Genomic DNA, 19925 nt, shown 5'->3' on the forward strand with positions numbered 1-19925 from the left:
CTCCCAAAGTGCTGGGATTACAGGAGTGAGCCACCGTGCCTGGCCTGCTATTTGTTTTAATTTAGAAAATATGAGAAGAATCTTTAAAACTTCAAATTGCTATAAAATGTGTTGTATTAAATTCTTTTAGTTATTAGATAAAATGCACCATTTTTCAAAATACTAAAAGATTTGGACTCTCCTAAGATTTCTAATATCAATATAAGAAAGCTAGTAAAAAGTTCCACCTTGAAGTGCAGAGGGCAAGTGATGATTGACAAAGGTGGGAGGTGTTTGAGGAAGATGAGGCTGGGAGAGGTCAAGCTAATTGATATGGTTTGGATTTGTGTCCCTGCCCAAATCTAATGTTGAATTGTAATCCCCAATGTTGGAAGAGAGGCTTGGTAGGAGGTAATTGGATCATAGGGGTAGACTTCCCCCTTGCTGTTCTTGTGATAGTGAGTGAGTTCTCATGGGACCTGGTTGTTTAAAAGTGTGTAGCAGGAGAGAAGGATCATCATGGTACACGGGAGGCAAGACTAGTTTGCAGCTCTGGACACAGCAGCGTGCGGAGGCTCACATTGTGAATTTAAGCTCCAGATCAACTGCAAGAACAAACCAGCAATCCTGAAAGGACCCACAGACCTCTGAAGGAAGCGGGCTGCTCCTGCAGGACCCAGGAGACACCCCAAATATATTCTGTGAGTGCCCTAACGGTGGAGGTGGGAAAGGGAGACCCTTGTCTCCAGAACACACAATCCCACTGGAGAAGCTGAAGGTCTGTTTGTGGGAGACGTTTCTGACCTTGCCTGGAGCTGAGTCAATTTAGAGAGCCAAGTGAAATACAGGGGTAGAGAAAGCAGCAGAAAGGCCCTGGGAGCTTGCTGGGTCTCCAGGCAGCCCATTCCCACCTGGCACCACAGGGATCCATCGAAGAGTGGCCAGAGGAGCAAGGGGTAAAACTCCACTGGGAGAAGGAAAGCTCTAGCTGAACTTTGTAACAATTTGAGCGGGGTGAGAAGCCCCTTGGCCAGAACTTGGGGCAAGGCACAAATCTGGTATGCAGACTCCACAGGCGGGGAAGAACCAAGCTCTTTTCTTTCACAGCTGGGAGGTGGGTAGCCTGGGGCAAGTTTTCATGCCCATCTCAGCCACCACCACCTGGTAACAGATTCAGAGCTGTTGGGTGGGGCACGGTGGGAGTGAGACCGACTCTTCAATTTGCGTGGGAGCTGGGTGAGGCCTATAACTGCTGGGTGAGGCCTATAACTGCTGGGTGAGGCCTATAACTGCTGGGTGAGGCCTATAACTGCTGGCTTTCCCCCATGTCCCTGATAACCTGCATGACTCAGCACAGGCAGCCATAATCCTCCTAGGCACACAACTTCAGTGACCTGGGAATCTCACCCCCATCCCTAACAGCAGCAAGACCCACCCAAGGAGAGTCTGAGCTCAGACACGCCTACCCCCGCCCCCACCTGATGGTTCTTCCCTACACACACTGGTGGCTGAAGACAAAGGGCATATACTCTTGGGAGTTCTAGGGCCTTGCCCACCACCAGTACCTCTCCATACTACCCCAGCTGATGCTTTCTGGAAAGTGCCACCTCCTGGCAGGAGGTCAAACAGCACAAAAATAGAGCATTAAACCGCCAAAGTGGCTGGGTGCGTGGCTCATGCCTGTAATCTCAGCACTTTGGGAGGCCAAGATGGGTGGATCACCTGAGGTCAGGAGTTTGAGACCAGCCTGGCCAACATGGCAAAACCCCATCTCTACTAAAACTACAAAAATTAGCCAGATGTGGCGGTGGGCACCTATAATCCCAGCTACTCAGGAGGCTGAGGCAGGGACAATCGCTTGAACCTGAGAGGCAGAGGTTGCAGTGAGCTGGGATCGCACCACTGCCTCCACCCTGGGTCTCAAAAAAACAAAACAAACAAACAAAAAAAAAAAACAAAGCTAACCCCCATGGAGCCCATTGCACCCCCCTGCCACCTCCACCAGAACAGGCACTGGTATCCATGGCTGAGAGACCCATAGATGGTTCACATCACAGGACTGTGTGCAGGCAACCCCCAGTACCGGCCCGGAGCTGGGTAGACTCACTGGACGGCTAGACCCAGAAGAGAGACAACAATCACTGCAGTTCAGCTCACAGGAAGCCACATCCCTTGGAAAAGGGGGAGAGTACTGCATCAAGGGAATACCCCATGGGACAAAAGAATCTGAACAGCCTTCAGCCCTAGACCTTCCCTCTGACAGAGCCTACCCAAATGAGAAGGAACCAGAAAACCAAGTCTGGTAATATGACAAAACAAGGCTCTTTAACACCCCCAGAAAATCACATTAGTTCACCAGCAATGGATTCAAACCAAGAGAAATACCTGATTTACCTGAAAAAGAATTCAGGAGGTTAGTTATTAAGCTAATCAGGGAGGCACCAGAGAAAGGTGAAGCACAATGCAAGGTAATCCAAAAAACGATACAAGAAGTGAAGGGAGAAATATTCAAGGAAATAGATAGCTTAAAGAAAAAACAATAAAAAATTCAGGAAACTTTGGACACAATTCTAGAAATGCAAAATGCTCTGGAAAGTCTCAGCAATAGAATTGAAGAAATAGAAGAAAAATTCACAGCTCAAAGACAAGGTATTCAAATTCACCCAATCCATCAAAGACGAAGAATAAAGAATAAGAAAATATCAACAAATTCTCCAAGAATTCTGGGATTATGTTAAACAACCAAACCTAAGAATAATTGGTGTTCCTGAGGAAGGAGAGAATTCCAAAAGCTTGGAAAACATATTTGGGGGAATAATCAAGGAAAACTTCTCCGGCCTTGCTAGAGACCCAGACATCCAAATACAAGAAGCACAAAGAACCCCTGGGAAATTCATCACAAAAAGATCATCATTGCCTAGGCACATTGTCATCAGGTTATTCAAAGTTAAGATGAAGGAAATAATCTTAACAGCTGTGAGACAGAAGCACCAGGTAACCTATAAAGGAAAACCTATCAGATTAACAGCAGATTTCTCAGCAGAAATCCTACAAGCTAGAAGGGATTAGGGCCCTATCTTCAGCCTCCTCAAGCAAAACAATTATCAGCAAAGAATTTTGTATCCAGCAAAACTAAGCATCATATGTAAAGGAAAGATACAGTCTTTTTCAGACAAACAAATGCTGAGAGAATTCACCATTACCAAACCACCACTACAAGAACTGCTAAAAGGAACTCTAAATTTTGAAACAAATCCTGGAAACACATCAAAATGGAACCTGTGTAAAGCATAAATCACATAGGACCTATAAAACAAAAATACAAGTTAAAAAGCAAAAACAAAAAACAAAAAAAAAACAAAGTACACAGGAAACAAACAGCACGATGAATGCAATGGTACCTCACATTTCAATTCTAACATTGAAGGTAAATGGCCTAAATGCTCCACTTAAAAGATACAGAACTGCAGAATGGATAAGAACTCACCAACCATCTGCTGCCTTCAAGAGACTCACCTAACACATAAGGACTCACATAAACTTAAAGTAAAGGGGTGGAAAAAGGCATTGCATGCAAATGCACACGAAAAGCAAGCAGGGGTAGCTATTCTTATACCAGACAAAACAAACTTTAAAGCAACAGCAGTTAAAAGAGACAAAGAAGGACATTATATAATGGTAAAAAGCCTTGTCCAGCAGGAAAATATCACAATCCTAAACATATATACACCTAACACTGGAGCTCCCAAATTCATAAAAAAATTACTAATAGACCTAAGAAATGAGATAGACAGCAACACAATAATAGTGGGGAACTTCAATACTCCAATGACAGCACTAAACAGGTCATCAGGACAGAAAGTCAACAAAGAAACAATGGATTTAAACTATACCTTGAAACAAATGGACTTAACAGATATATATAGAACATTCCATCCAACAACTGCAGAATACACATTCTATTCAACAGCACATGGAACTTTCTCCAAGATAGACCATGTGATAGGCTATAAAACAAGCCTAAATAAATTTAAGAAAACTGAAATTATATCAAGCACTCTCTCAGATCACAGTGGAATAAAACGAGATCAAAAGGAGCCTTCAAAACCATGCAAATACATGGAAATTAAATAACTTGCTCTTGAATGAGCATTGGGTCAAAAACGAAATCAAATGGAAATTTAAAAATTCTTCAAACTGAATGACAATAATGACACAACATACCAAAACCTCTTGGACACAGAAAAGGCAGTGCTAAGAGGAAAGTTCATACCCTAAACACCTATATCAAAAAGACTGAAAGAGCACACACTGACATTCTAAGGTCACACTTCAAGGAACTACAGAAACAAGAACAAACCAAACCCAACCCCAGCAGAAGAAAGGAAATAACCAAGATCAAAACAGAACTAAATGAAATTGAAACAAAAAAAATACAAAAGATAAATGAAACAAAAAGCAGGTTCTTTGAAAAGATAAATAAGATTGATAGACCATTAGCAAGATTTTTTTGGTCTCTTGTAATTTTAATTGAAGTAATCCTATTTTTTTTAACTTTCTTTATAAGCACCAAATTTTAATATCTAAGTCAATTTTTGGGGAAAGAAACACCATCAAGATCTTCCCTCCAGCAAAACAATGATGTTCACTCCTCCAAATATCCAAATTGAAGGTCTACCAAAACAAAAACAAAAGCCCACAGAGAAATAAAAAGGAACAAAAATCACATTCTAACGGGGGGATCCGTGCATTTAGCAGTCTTCGCTGTGCTGTCTAACCATCCTTCATCTGACTTTCAAAAAAAATAACACCCTAAACTCATCAAAATATACATTTTCCGTTTGCTTTTTTAAATTAAAAATAATTATTAAAAAAAGGAAAACTTTAAGGAATTCACAATCAATTGCCTGACTCATTTCAATGTCATGTACAGTATATGGAGGTCAGGAAGGCTATTTGCAGCACATGTGATTAGGGGCTATTGATCGTCAGGGTTTAGCTTTCTTCCAAACAGTGTAAAATACCCACGATTCCAAGTATGAAGGGACACAGAGAATCTCCTTTGAAAATTCCACAGGACAATACAGGCGCCCCAGCTGTTCTTCATAGAGCGACAGCGCTTCTGTCAGACTGACACAGTTCCCCTGTGTAAAATATTTCCCATCCTGTTTCAACACTTTCATTGAGAGGTCAAAAATCAGTCTGAGAAACTCCCATGTGGAATCTTCTTCTGGAGAAGTGGAGATTGGAACAGCTGTCAAATCATTAATCACATAATCAAATTATCTCCCTTCTTTGGTGTACCTCTTCAGTACCGGAACACAGTCTTCTATTAGAACCTGAGAGCAGTCTCCTTTAAGATTGTCTAAGACATCGCCACACGTTTTTTGCATGTATTTCTTACACCCATCAATCACCATTTGGTCAATCTCTACCATAGTGACCATCTTTGGTTTTAGTTTGACTATTTCACACAATATGCCTCCATCTCCACCTCCCAGAATGAGTACATCTTTGCCAGTGTAATCTTCTTCGCCACTGCCCATGATGGCCCGGGTATATGCCAAATCACTCTCTGCCAAATTAACATCCCCACTAAGGATGAGAATATTTCCAAACTGCTTCGAGTGTAGAATTTTTATATTTTGACAAGATTAATCTTCGTCATATACCACTTCATCTATGTCATATTCAACCAGGCGCCCATCGGCGGTGAGCCAATATCTGTCAATGGCTCCTCCTCGCACTATGGGTGGTAATCGTTTCACCCACCCAGTACTGTCCTGACTCAATTCTTTCATTCTTTCTTCTACTTTGTTCAAAATACTGTCGATCTCTTCTTTGCCTTGCACATCACCATCATAACTCTGAAGGTCCAGCAACACCAATCCATGTGGGTAAATTCTCAAATTGGCAAAGCTGCCGTTCTTTTTTGTGTAGGTTGCTAAATAGCCATGGTCCTGCCAGGTGTGCACCGACTCTGCCATCCCCTGCTCCTGGAAAATGGACTGGAGGCCTTTTAGAACAGTCTCACCATCAGCTTTGGCGCCAAGTGTGAAGTCGAGGATGCTGTGCCATGCTGCTGCCATAGTGAGGCGAGGCCCTGTGCCATGCCTAGGGGAGCGGCGGCGGGAGGCTGGGGGGCCGCATGGCGTGTCAGGCTGCGGCCAGTGGGGAGTGCCGACCATTAGCAAGATTAACCAAGAAAAGAAGAAAGAAAATCCAAGTAACCTCACTAAGAAATGAAACAGGAGATATTATAACTGACACCACTGAAATACAAAAGATCATTCAAGGCTACTATGAGTACCTTTATACACATAAATAGAAAACCTAGAAAAGATGGATAAATTCCTGGAAAAATACAACCCTCCTAGCTTAAATCAGGAAGAATTAGATACCCTAAACAGACCAATAACAAGTGGCAAGTTTGAAATAGTAATTAAAACGTTACCAACAAAAGAAAGTCCAGGACCAGACAGATTGACATCAGAATTCTACCAGACATTCAAAGAAGAATTAATACCAATCCTTTTGACACTATTCCACAAGAAAGAGAAAGAAGGAACCCTCCCTAATTTGTCCTATGAAGCCAGCATCACCTAATACCAAAACCAGGGAAGGACATAACCAAAAAAGAAAACTACAGACCAATATTGCTGATGAACATAGATACTAAAACCCTTAACAAAATACTAGCTAACCGAATCCAACAACATATCGAAAAGATAATCCACCATGATCAAGTGAGTTACATACCAGGGATGCAGGAATGGTTTAACATACACAAGTCAATAAATGTGATACACCACTCAAACAGAATTAAAAACAAAAATCACATGATCATCTCAATAGATGCAGAAAAACCATTCAACAAAATCCAGCATCGCTTTATGATTAAAACTTCAGCAAAATCGGAATACAAGGGGCATACTTTAATGTAATAAAAGCCATCTATGACAAACCCACAGCCAACATAATACTGAATGGGAAAAGTTGAAAGCATTCTGTCTAAGATCTGGAAGAAGACAAGGATGCCCACTCTCACCAAGCCCCTTCGACATAGTACTGGAAGTCCTAGCCAGAGCAACCAGACAAGAGAAAGAAAGAAAGGGCATCCAAATTGGCAAAGAGGAAGTCAAACTGTCACTGCTGAAAGTATGATCATTTACCTTGAAAACTCTAAAGACTCCTCTGGAAAGCTCCTAGAACTGATAAAAGAATTCAGCAAAATTTCTGGATACAGAATTAATGTACACAAATCAATAGCTCTTCTATACATCAACAGCGACCAAGCAGAGAATCAAATCAAGAACTCAACAACTTTCACAATAGCTGCAAAAATAAAAAAATAAATAAAATACTTAGGAATATACCTTACCAAGGAGTTGAAAGAGCTCTACAAGGAAAACTACAAAACACTGCTGAAAGAAATCATAGATGACACAAACAGACGGAAACGCATCCCATGCTCATGGATGAGCAGAATCAATATTGTGAAAATGACCATATTGCCCAAAGCAATCTACAAATTCAACGCAATCCCAATCAAAATACTGCCATCTTTCTTCACAGAATTAGAAAAAACAATTCCAAAATTTATGTGGAACCAAAAAAGAGCCCACACAGCCAAAGCAAGACTAAGCAAAAATAACACATCTGGAGGCATCACACTACCTGATTTCTTTCTTTCTTTCTTTCTTTCTTTCTTTCTTTCTTTCTTTCTTTCTTTCTTTCTTTCTTTCTTTTTCTTTCTTTCTTTCTTTCTTATTTTTTGAGACGGTGTCTCACTCTCTGTTGCCCAGCCTGGAGTGCAGTGGTGCAGTCTCAGCTCGGTGCAACCTCTGCCTCCCAGGTTCAAGTGATTCTTCTGCCTCAGCCTCCTGAGTGCCTGGGATTACAGGCACCTGCCACAATGCCTGGCTATTTTTTTTTTTTTTTTTTTTGTATTTTTAGAGAGATGGGGTTTCACCATGTTGGCCAGGCTGGTCTCGAACTCCTGACCTCATGATCCACCCACCTTGGCCTCCCAAAGTGCTGGGATTACAGGCATGAGCCACTGCACCTGGCCCTGATTTCAAACTATACTATAAGGCCATAGTTACCAAAACAGCATGGTATTGGAATAAAAATAGGCACATAGACCAATGGAACAGAATAAAGAACCCAGAAATAAACCTAAATACTTACAGCCAACTGATCTTTGACAAATCAAACAAAAACATAAAGTGAGGAAAGGGTACCCTATTCAACAAATGATGCTGGGATAACTGGCTAGCCACATGTAGGAGAATGAAACTGGATCCTCATCTCTCACCTTATACAAAAATCAACTCAAGATGGATTAAGGACTTAAACCTAAGACCTAAAACTATAAAAACTCTAGAAGATAACATTGGAAAAACCCTTCTAGACGTTGGCTTGGGCAAGGATTTCATGATCGAGAACCCAAAAGCAAATGCAATAAAAACAAAGATAAATAGCTGGGACCTAATTAAACTAAAGAGTCTTTGCACGGCAAAAGAAACAGTCAGTATAGTAAACAGACAACCCACAGAGTGGGAGAAAATCTTCACAATCTATAAATCTGACAAAGGACTAATATCCAGAATCTACAACAAACTCAAGCAAATCGGTAAGAAAAAAACAATCCTACCAAAAAGTGGGCTAACGACATGAATAGACAATTCTCAAAAGAAGATATACAAATGGCCAACAAACATATAAAAAAATGCTCAACATCACTAACTTTTCACAATTAATAGAACACTCCAAATTATTCGTATTCAGTTTTTATTGAGAAAATCTGAAAAGAATTGACTAGAAATGCGAATCAATCTATGAGTACAGCCAGTGCCAAAATAACAGAATAAAGATTCTCACCGTGTTCAGATACTTTCCAAAATTTAAAATAATTAAAATGTAAAAGGCAAAAATAGTTTCAGAAAAGAATAAGACTGACATTTTCAGATGTTCTGCCAAAGCAAAGCTGCCTCTTCTGTCGTGTAGCAGCCTGACAGGCATGATCACCGATGGGCAAATGAGGGGCCGTTGATTCCCTACAAATCCAGCCCCCTACCCACCTCCACACCACCCCCTCTGCAGTCGGTCAAGGGAACCAAGCCACCACTCCAGAGTCAGGTCACTGGAAAGATGCTTAGGCGTGAAATGTCATAGCTATTCCAGTAATTGAAGCATAAGACATATCCTATTTTTCTACTAGATACATTTTTAGGGCACACTCAGAACCAGTTTAAGACCTACATATCATGATTTAATTTAAGCCCTCTCAGAAAACTTTCTTTTCTCCAAGCTTTTCCCCACTGAACTTTACAATTTTCCTCACATTAGAGGCATGCTCAGTTGGCCCTCTAGATGCACACCTGTCACAGTTTAAGGTATTAAGGTGCAAGTGAATTTGTGGATCTTATGAGACTATGCTAATTGTGTTTTACATATTCATTGCCACTTTGCCTTAAGCAATCTCTTGTGGAAAGAGATCAGAAATGTCATTTTTTTATTGTTAATTAAGCTTATAAAATTTTCAAAATACAGAAAGGTAGAATAGTATACTGTGTGTCCCCATGTACCCATCACCCAAATTTAATGGTTGTCGATGTTTATCAACAGTTATTCACTCTGTTTAATTTATCCCCTTACAAATTGTTCCCTCTCTGAGATATTTTAAGGCAAACGATTTCAGACTGGATGTGTAAATTTTGATGTAGATGAATTTTTTTTTTCAGATGGAGTCTTGCTCTGTTGCCCAGGCTGGAATGCAGTGGCATGATCTTGGCTCACTGCAGCCTCCACTTCCAGGGTTCAAGTGATTCTCGTGCCTCAGCTTCCTGAGTAGCTGGGATTGCAGGCATGCACCACCAGCTATTTTTGTTTTGTTTTGTTTTGTATGTTTAGTAGAGATGGGGTTTCACTATGTTGGCCAGGCTGGTCTCGAACTGCTGACCTCAAGTGATCCACCTGCCTCAGCCTCCCAGGGTGCTGGGATTACAGGTGTGAGTCACCACACCTGGCCTGATGTAGAGGAATTAAAGCAAATTTCAGAGATGGGTCCCTGGCTGGGCAGTCTGACTAGCTGAGGGTGGTAGGTGGGGATGCGGGGAGTAGGGGTATTGCCAGATGAAGGAGGCACTGTCCCAGGGATAGAGTACTGAAAGTTCAATGAATTTTTTAAAGTGTATATTTTCTGAGAAACAACTGATCTGACTGCAAACCAAAAAAAAAAAAAGAAAAAGATCTTATTCTCTTAAGGTTTTGTTTCATCTTAAGTTTAGGAAGATTGTGCTTGTATTCATGTATTGCAAGGTATTTATTTTAGACTCATAATACTCATAATTACATGGAGATCAAACATCCTGTTGTAAGCAGGATAGTAACTCCTTGGTTCTCAGTCCTCCAGTTTTACAGCATACTCCTTTTAAAGACCAAGGGCTATGATTTCATGGATTTTATTTTATTTTATTGGGATGGAGTCTCGCTTTGTCACCCAGGCTGGAGTGCAGTGGCGCCATCTCGGCTCACTGCAACCTCCGTCTGCTGGGTTCAAGCGATTCTCCTGCCTTAGCCTCCCAAGTAGCGCCCGCCACCACGCCTGGCTAATTTTTGTATTTTTTAAGTAGAGACTGGGTTTCACCATGTTGGCCAGGTTGGTCTCAAACTCCTGACCTCAAGTGATCCACCTGCCTCGGCCTCCCAAAGTGCTGGGATTACAGGTGCGAGCCACCGTGCCTGGCTGAATTGTAGCAAATACATTCAAAAGTTTCATCATTTTTATATTCAGGAAAATTATTATTATTGGTTCAGTCCTCTTGTATTATGTAATTTGTTTCCAGTTCTTGGAAAAGTGGAGATTAGGCTCTTCAAGGACAGCTTTATTCCTTAAACATATCTCTCACAGCTTTTCTTTTTCCTCCTTTCTTTTTTTTTTTTTTTGAAACAGAGTCTTGCTCTGTCACCCAGGCTGGAGTGCAGTGGCGTGATTCGGGCTCACTGCAACTTTCCCCTCCCAGGTTCAAGCCACTCTCCTACTTCAGCCTCCCAAGTAACTGGAATTACAGGTGCCCACCACGCCCGGCTAATTTTTGTATTTTTAGTAGAGATGGGGTTTCGCCATGTTGGGCAGGCTGGTCTCAAACTCCTGACCTGGAGTGATCCACCCACCTCAGCCTCCCAAAGTGCCGGGATCACACATGTGTCAGCCACCATTCCAGCCCAAATCTCTCACTAACTATTCAGCATACAGTCTCTCAGAGTTCCCTGTCTATTGTAAAATGTAACCGTAACCCAAGTGGATACCTTCTTCTTCCTGCTAAGGGTCGCCATTCACTAGCAAGTTTGGGAAGGGGGTTTGTTGCAGGACGGTGTGTGGGTTAGTCGCCGATGCACATGTGTCCCCCTTGCCGTCTGCAGCTTACAGCCCTGTCTGTGTCCCTTCAGTGGGATACTGATGTCGCCACGCTGGCCATGGTCTACAGGACGGTGATAGGAGGCCACACCTCCCTGTACTGCTGTGTTCCTGATGCCCCCAGTTTCTCCTGCCAGCCTCTCACTGAAGGTCTGGGTGACTGAGATTGTGCTTAAGACAGCACAGGACAGGAAACAATTGCACACTGGGTAACATGACAGGCTAAGATATTAAGAAAAAAAAAAAACAAACAAACCAGTGGGCTATTTCTTGATGTTTCTTGAGTTACTGTGGCCTCATCAGGAAAGAATAGTTTCTCTGTCCCTCCAACCAATCCAAGAAAGAGAGGCCGGTATTGTGTTTTTAAGGTCCCACTTCTTTTTTTTACTCCTCTTACTCCACCAGGGAAGTAAAGAGCTATTGTGACTCACATCCTTTGAGGGGGCTTTAAGCTGGACCACCTCTGAAGTGGAGGGGAAGAAGACCCAGACTTTAGCTTAAAGAGGGAGTATGGCCCATTTGTACCTCCTGCCAGGCAGAATCCCTGGTAGAATCGCCTTTGAGGGGATAGGGTAGGGATTCCTGGGGGCTAAATGCCAAGATCCACAACCTTGAAAGCTGTGTTAGTTGTCTAGGGCTGCTGTACCACAAACCACGTGACTTAAAACAACAGAAATGTGACATCTCATAGTTCTGGAGGCTAGAACTCCAAAAATGCCAGCAGAGCCATGCTCCCTCTGAAACCTGAAAGGGAATCCTTTGCCCCTTCCCAGCTTCTGATGGTATGCCAGCAATCTTTGGCATTCCTTGGTTTGCAGGTGCGCAACTCCCATCTCTGCCTTTGTAGTCACTGGTGTTCTCCCCGAGTGTCTGTCTTCACATGCACACCGGCTGTGTGCAAGTGACTGCAATAGGACCCCAGTCACATTGTGTTAGGGGCCCACCCTATTCCAGTAAATAAGGTCACATTCTGAGGTACCAGGATTTAGTGCCACAAAATATCTTTTTGGGGGAGATACACAACTCAACCCACCAAGAGCCACAGCACAAGATCCCTGTACCAAGCCTGGTATGGAGAAGGCAGCCACCAGCCTTTGAATGGGCCAAGCAGGCTTGGATGACTATGCCCAGCAGTGATTAGTGGTAGACCAGAAGCCCTCCCCCAAATTTCTAGATTGTGTAGGGACTTTTTTTTTTTTTTTTTTTGAGATGGAGTCTTGCTTTTTTGCCTAGGCTGGAGTGAAGTGACATCTTAGCTCACTGCAACCTCTGTCCCCCCGGGTTCAAGTAATTCTCCTGCCTCAGCCTCCCAAGTAGCTAGGATTACAGGCACATGCCACTACATCCAGTTAATTTTTGTATTTTTAGTAGAAACAGGGTTTCATCATGTTGGCTAGGCTGGTCTTGAACTCCTGACCTCAGGTGATCCACCCGCCTTGGCCTCCCAAAGTGCTGGGATTACAGGCGTGAGCCACCATGCCCACCTAGGGACACTTATACAACCTGGAAGAGGAGAAGGAAGCCACCCCCACTCCACTCCCACCCCACAAATAATATGACTGTGCTTGCAATTCTCTGGGGGGACTGATTTGGTGATTCTGCCCCTGTGTGTATGGGGGCATACTCAGATGATTACACTTGGCATCCCTGTTTTTAACATACCCTGGGCCAGCCTGGTGCGGTGGCTCACACCTGTAATCCCAGCAATTTGGGAGGCCACGGTGGACAGATCACCTGAGCTCAGGAGTTCGAGGCCAGCCTGGCCAACTTGGTAAAATGCCGTCTCTACTAAAATTACAAAAAATCAGCCAGGCGTGGTGGCACTCACCTGTAGTCCCAGCTACTCTGGAGGCTGAGGCAGGAGAATTGCTTGAACCTGGGAGGCAGAGGTTGCAGTGAGCCAAATCATGCCACTGCACTCCAGCCTGGGCAACAAAGCAAGACTTCATCTCAAAACAAAACAAAACAAAACCCAAAAAACAACAACAAATAACATACCCTGCACCATCTGCATTCTACTCATTTCTCACTGGCTGTTTTTTGTTTCCAAGTGCCTCATTCTTTTATTTACTTTTCACAGTTGCTAGTGTTCTACCCTTGTGATGGTTAATATTGAGTGTCAACTTGATTGGATTGAAGGATGCAAAGTATTGCTCCTGGGTGTGTCTGTGAGGGTGTTGCGGAAGGGGATTAACATTTGAGCCAGTGGACTGGGAGAGGCAGATCCACCCTCAGTCTGGGTGGACAACATCTAATCAGCTGCCAGCACTGCTAGAATAAAAGCAGGCAGAAGAACATGGCCTACTAGACTGGCTGAGTCTTCTGGCCTTCATCTTTCTTCTGTGCTGGATGATTCCTGCCCTCAAACATCAGACTGCAATTTCTTCAGCTTTGGACTCTTGGACTTATGCCAGTGGTTTGCCCGGGGCTCTTAGACCTTTGACCACAGACTGAAGGCTGCACTGTCGGCTTCCCTACTTTTGAGGTTTTGGGAGCTTGGACTGGTTTCCTTGCTCCTCAGCTTGCAGACTTCAAGTGGGACTTCACTTTGTGATCATGTGAGTCAATACTTTCTAATAAACTACCGTTGATATACACACCTATTCTATTAGCTCTGTCCCTCTAGAGAACCCTGACGAATACAGTCCTCATATTCCTCTCCTTTTATTTTCCCAATGAAAACATTTATGAAATATATGTGCATTGGCAAAAAAACTAAGGTTACTTCCTAGTCAAAAGTGCTACACACTCCTAGCCAACATGCTTCGTAACAAAATATTATATTAACACTTAAAAAATACATCCTATATAAAATGTGTAGAGAGAACTTACTCCCTTACTGGCCCGGATAAGCAGCAGGGAAGGGATAGGAAAATGTTTTCCTCTCCTCTGTAGGGTTAGTGCCTAGGAGCTGAGAATATGGGGGGGGGTCTGGATTTTTTTCTTCCAGTTATATAAAAATCAGAGAAGTGCCCCATTTCTGCTCAAATGCATTTGAAATATCATCACTGATAATTCCTTAGTTTTAAAACTAAAATCTGTCTGCAATATTTTACATACCATAAATAGCAACCTCCCACTCAGAGACAAAACGGAAACCTCTCTATACTGTTCTGTAATCAGAGCATCTAGCACAGAGGAAAAATCCAAGAAGTAAGGTAAACTATAAAACTATATAAATAAACTATATCTACAAAACTATATAAATTATATAAATGCATATCAGTTATATTTGACAATACAACAAGTTATCAATAACATTGCTAAACCACTTTACTTATTGAATTTTTTTTAAAATTCCCCTTTAAACAGTGAGAAGATGGGGCTGTAGGAAGTGGACCTTCATCCCCATTTTAATAGAAAGTCATCAAGGCAGTTTTAGCAATCTGAATTGAGGATCAGTTTACAAGGAGAAAATCAATTTATGTTTAAGTGTGTGTGTATACACACACAGACACACACATTCCCACACCCTCCCTGAGGGCTTTGAGTGATCCAATGTCTGAAAATATCCACAGCAAACTGAGGGAAAACTACTGTGGTTAATTGACTCATTTACTTAAACTGTTATTAGCCATAACTTATTAACGTATTAAATGCATTAAAAGACATGTCGAAAGCCAAGATAGGGGCCACGCATGATGGCTCATACCTGTAATCCCAGCACTTTGGGAGGCCGAGACAGGCAGATTACTTGAGGTCAGGAGTTCCAGACCAGCCTGGCCAACATGGTGAAACCCCATCTCTACAAAAATACAAAAATTAGCCAGCCGTGGTGGTATGTGCCTTAATTCCAGCTGCTCAGGAGGCTGAAGCAGGAGAATCACTTTAACCCAGGAGGCAGAGGTTGCAGTGAGCCAAGATGGTGCCACTGCACTCCAGCCTGGGTGACAGAGTGAGACTCTGTCTCTAAATAAATAAAATAAAATAAAATAAAATAATGAAAGCCAAGATAGGCTGAAACTAGGCCTCTTGTGCCAAAGAGTTAGCCAAGATGTGAATGCAAAGGAAATTAAAAGTGCTACTGTAGTAAATACAAAAAAAAAAGGTTAGAAAGCAAAACAATGTATTGCTGATATGGAGAAAATTGGAGTGGTCTAGACAGAAGAACAAACCAGCAACAACATTCCCTTAAACCAAAGCCTAACCCAGAGCAAGGCCCTAACTCTCTTCCATTTTTTTTTTTTCTGAGATTGGGTCTCGCTCTGTCACCCAGGCTGGAGTGCAGTGGTGCAATCTTGGCTCACTGCAACCTCCACCTACTGGGTTCAAGCTATTCTCCTGCCTCAGCCTCTCAAATAGTTGGGACTACAGGCATGTGCCACCATGCCCAGCTAATTTTTAGTACAGACAAGGTTTCACCATGTTGGCCAGGCTGGTCTCCAACTCCTGGCCCCAAGTGATCCACCTGCCTTGGCCTCCCAAAGTGCTGGGATTACAGGTGTGAGCCACTGCACTTCAATTCTGTCAAGGCTGAGAGAGGTGAGAAAGATGCAGAAGAAAGGTTCAAAGCTAGCAAATGTTGGTTTATGCAGTTTAAGGAAAGAAGCTGTTTCCAGAACATAAAAGTCAAAGTGAAGTGGAAAGTGCTGATGGAAAAGCTGCAGCAAGTTATCCAAAAGACCTAGTAAAGATCACTGATGAAGGTGTCTACACTAAACAACAAATTTTCAATCTAGGACTTTCAAAGATAGAGAGGAGAAGTCAATGCCTGGCTTCAAAGAACAGGCTGAGTCTCTCGTTAGGAACTAATGCAGCTGGTGGCTTGAAGTTGAAGCCAATAGTCATTTACCTTCCCTACAATACTAGGGCACTCAAGAATTATGCTAAATTGACTCTGCCTGTGCTTCATTAGTGGAACAACAAAGCCTGGATGACAGCACATCTGTTTACAGCACAGTCTCTTGTATATTTTAAACCCACTGTTGAGACATATAGCTCAGAAAAAAAGATTCCTTTCCTAATATTACTGCTCACTGACAATGTACCTAGTCACCCAAGAGCTCTGATTTAGGCGTACAAGGAGATTAATGTTGTTTCGATACCCACAACACAACATCCATTCTTCAGCTTTCAAGTCTTATTATTTTAAAAATACATTTTGTAAGGCTATAGCTGCCACAGATAGTGATTCTTCTGATGGATCTGGGCAAAGTAAATTTAAAAGCTTCTGGAAAGGATTCACCATTCTAGATGGCAGTGAGAACATTCATTATTCATGGGTGGAGGTCAAAATATCAACATGAACAGAAGTTTTGAAGAAGTTGATTCCAACTTTCATGGATAACTTTGAGGGGGTCAAGATTTCAGTGGAGGAAGTAACTGCAGGTATGGTAGAAATAGCAAGAAAACTACAATTAGAAATGGGCCTTAAGATGGAACTAAATTGCTGCAATCTCATGATCAAACCTGAATGAAGAGTTGCTTCTTATGAATGAGCAAAGAAAGTGGTTTCTTGAGATAGAATGTACTGCTGATGAAGATGCTGTGAACGTTGGTGAGATGACAACAAAGGATTTAGAATATTACATCAACTTCGTTAATAAAGAAATGACAGGGTTTGAGAGAATTAACTCCAATTTTTTTTTTTCTGAGATGGAGTTTCACTCTTGTTGCCTAGGCTGCAGTGCAATGGTGCAATCTTGGCTCACTGCAATCTCCGCCGCCTGGGTTCAGGAGATTTTCCTGCTTCAGGCTCCCAAGTAGCTGGGATTACAGGTGCGTGCCACCACGCCTGGCTAATTTGTGCATTTTCAGTAGAGATGGGGTTTCACCATGTTGGTCAGGCTGGTCTCGAACTCCTGTCCTCAGATGAGCCACCACGCCCGGCCAATTGACTCCAATTTTGAAAGAAGTTCTACTGAGGGTAAAATGCTATCAAATAGCATTGCATGCTACAGAAATATTTTTTGTGAAAGGAACAGTCAGTTGATGTAGCAAACTTCATTGTCTTATTTTAAGAAATTGCCATAGCCACATCAGCTTTCAGCAACCAACAGCTTGATCAATCAACAGCCATCAATATCAAACAAGGACTCTCCACCAGCAAAAAGAGTACCACTTGCTGAAAGCTCAGATGATCATTAGCATTTTTTAGCAATAAAGTATTTTTAAGGTATGTACATTTTTTAGACCTAATGTTATTGTGCACTTAACAGACTACAGTACAGTGTAAAGGCAACTTTTACATGCACTAGGAAGCAAAAAAAAATTATATGACTTTTTTTTTTTTACAATATTTGCTTTATTGTGATAGTCTGGAACTGCGCCTACAATATCTCTGGGCTCTGAGGTATGCCTGTATAATGCATTTGCAGAAGCAAGACAAAGAAAATATTTGATTAGTTAAATGGAAAGTCCTCAGTTGAGGTTAGTTGGTCATTTCTAATTGGTTAAGCTTATGCTTTGTTTTTCTTAGGCTATAACCATTCATGCTGAGTTAGGCTTCAGTTTTCAGTTTGCTTTCAGTTAGGTAGGAACCCAAGGCACTGGAGCTGTCTCAGCTTAATGCCTCCCAATTAATTATTTTAACGAATGTAAAAGAGCACAGGAGGCGGGTGGGAACCATAGAATCATGCCTGGATTCAGTTGTTTAAGAACTGAGAGCTGTGCCTCCAGTCTATTGCTGAAGAGTAGAACCAGAGTGGATCAGGTTTATCCTTTTTTTTTTTTTTTTTTTTTTTTTGAGACTGAGTCTCCCTCTCTCGCCCAGGCTGGAGTGCAGTGGTGCAATCTCGGCTTACTGCAAACTCTGCCTCCTGGGTTCAAGCCATTCTCCTGTCCCAGCCTCCCGAGTAGCTGGGATTATAGGTGCCCACGACGACGCCCGGATATCTATCTATCTATCTATCTATCTATCTATCTATCTATATTTTTTTTTTGTAGAGACAGGGTTTCGCCATGTTGGCCAGGCTGAGCTCCTGAGCTCAAAGCAATCCACCTGCCATGGCCTCCCAAAGTGTTGGGATTGCAGGCGTGAGCCACCTCACCTGGCTAAGGTTTATCTTTCGAGTAATGAGACTATGTATTTGAGGACGGATGCAGGATGAGGGTAAGATATTTGTCTAAGAGTCACAGCTATCAGATTCTGATCATAGGCATTAGATGTTGAAAGTAGTGTTCAGCTGAGTAAACAGAGGTGCAGAGACAGGTATTAATACATCACCTAGCTGAGGTTAGGCAGCTGCTTTTTCCAAGGCCAGAGCTTAGATATCTTGGCTGGTGCTTTTAACTCTCCCCATCCACCGTTGCTTCTCTTGATACTAAATTTAAAATATCTCTAACTTAGAAAAGAAAGTTTCTGGTTTGAATTTGTTTTTATTTGAGAAATATATGTTCGATCACTAACGTCATATTTTCCTCTGTGTTTAGCCATTGTGAAGTATAATATGACATGGATGAAACTGATAGTCAAGCAAATATCTTTTTAACTTTAGAAGTGAGTTGCTAGCCTCCATTCCCAAAATTCTCAAGTCCATTTGTTTTCCTAACTCCATACAGAACTTAAAGGGATGTAGTCAATGATACATTCTATACATACTTGCCCGAATATGTTATCTTGGCCTCCAGCACCTGGGTTAACACTATTAACTTAGTACTACAACTGCTTGTTTGCCCTAGAAGCTATCAGATTGAATTCATTTCCCTACAGTATCTATTATTGCCTTCTGAAAGGCATTTAGCACTCCAGATGTTCCTCAATTTAGGATAAAGTTACATCCCAATAAACCCATTGTAGGTTGAAAATATCATGTCAAAATTGGGCATTGTGTAGACATGATGAAATGTGAATCACAAAACACAACATCCAGAAAATGCTGGCAACAGAGTAGACTGCAAGCATGAGTTGTTTAGCCTCATGATCTCATGGCTAGCTGGGAGCTGTGGCTCACTGCCACTGCCCAGCATCATGAGAGAGTATCATACCACGCTCTGCCAGCCCAGGAAAAGATCAAAATTCAGAATTTGAAGTATGGTTTGTGCTGAATGTGTAATCACTTTCACACCATTGTAAAGTCTAAAAATAGGACTTTGAACCATTGCAAGTTGGGGACCATCTGTGTATCATACCCTAACACCAAGAAATATAAGCATTGGCAGTTTAATTGCCTAGTTGCAAATCATTTCCATAGAATTTATCAGTTATTTATTGGTTTTAAAAGTATCGATACAAACTAAATTCCATACTGGGAGGAGGGCATTCAAATCTGAATTACTAGAAAAATTATATACAGGGAAGGTATATAACACAGACTTTCACTCCTTCATTTTTACACTATTTTTTTACTGTCTCTCCCACTTTTTTTTTTCAACTTTTATTTTAGAATCAGAGTGTACCTGAGCAGGTTTGTTACCTGGATATATTGCATTCCACTATTTTATTATATTCATTTATTTTTAACCATTCACCTTTATTGCAAATAGTGTTCCGTGGACACTGGTGGGGAGGAGACTGCAAGAGCCCGGGCTCTGGGAGGAGGGAAGGGGCAGGGTGGCTGCCCTGACTTTGCCCAGGCATTTCAGT

At 42.0% G+C, this 19925-nt stretch overlaps 1 protein-coding gene across 1 annotated transcript; it reads right to left on the reverse strand.

Moving 5' to 3' along the window:
- Nucleotides 1-4730: 4730 nt before the first annotated feature.
- LOC736709 (spermine synthase-like) lies at nt 4731-6081 on the reverse strand. The gene has a single exon (XM_063812718.1). The coding sequence runs from the start codon at nt 6066-6068 to the stop codon at nt 5634-5636; it is 435 nt and encodes a 144-aa protein (XP_063668788.1). The 5' UTR covers nt 6069-6081; the 3' UTR covers nt 4731-5633.
- Nucleotides 6082-19925: the final 13844 nt, after the last annotated feature.

Source organism: Pan troglodytes, chromosome 5 (assembly GCF_028858775.2).
Source record: "Pan troglodytes isolate AG18354 chromosome 5, NHGRI_mPanTro3-v2.0_pri, whole genome shotgun sequence".
In the NCBI taxonomy this organism is placed as follows: Eukaryota; Metazoa; Chordata; class Mammalia; order Primates; family Hominidae; genus Pan; species Pan troglodytes.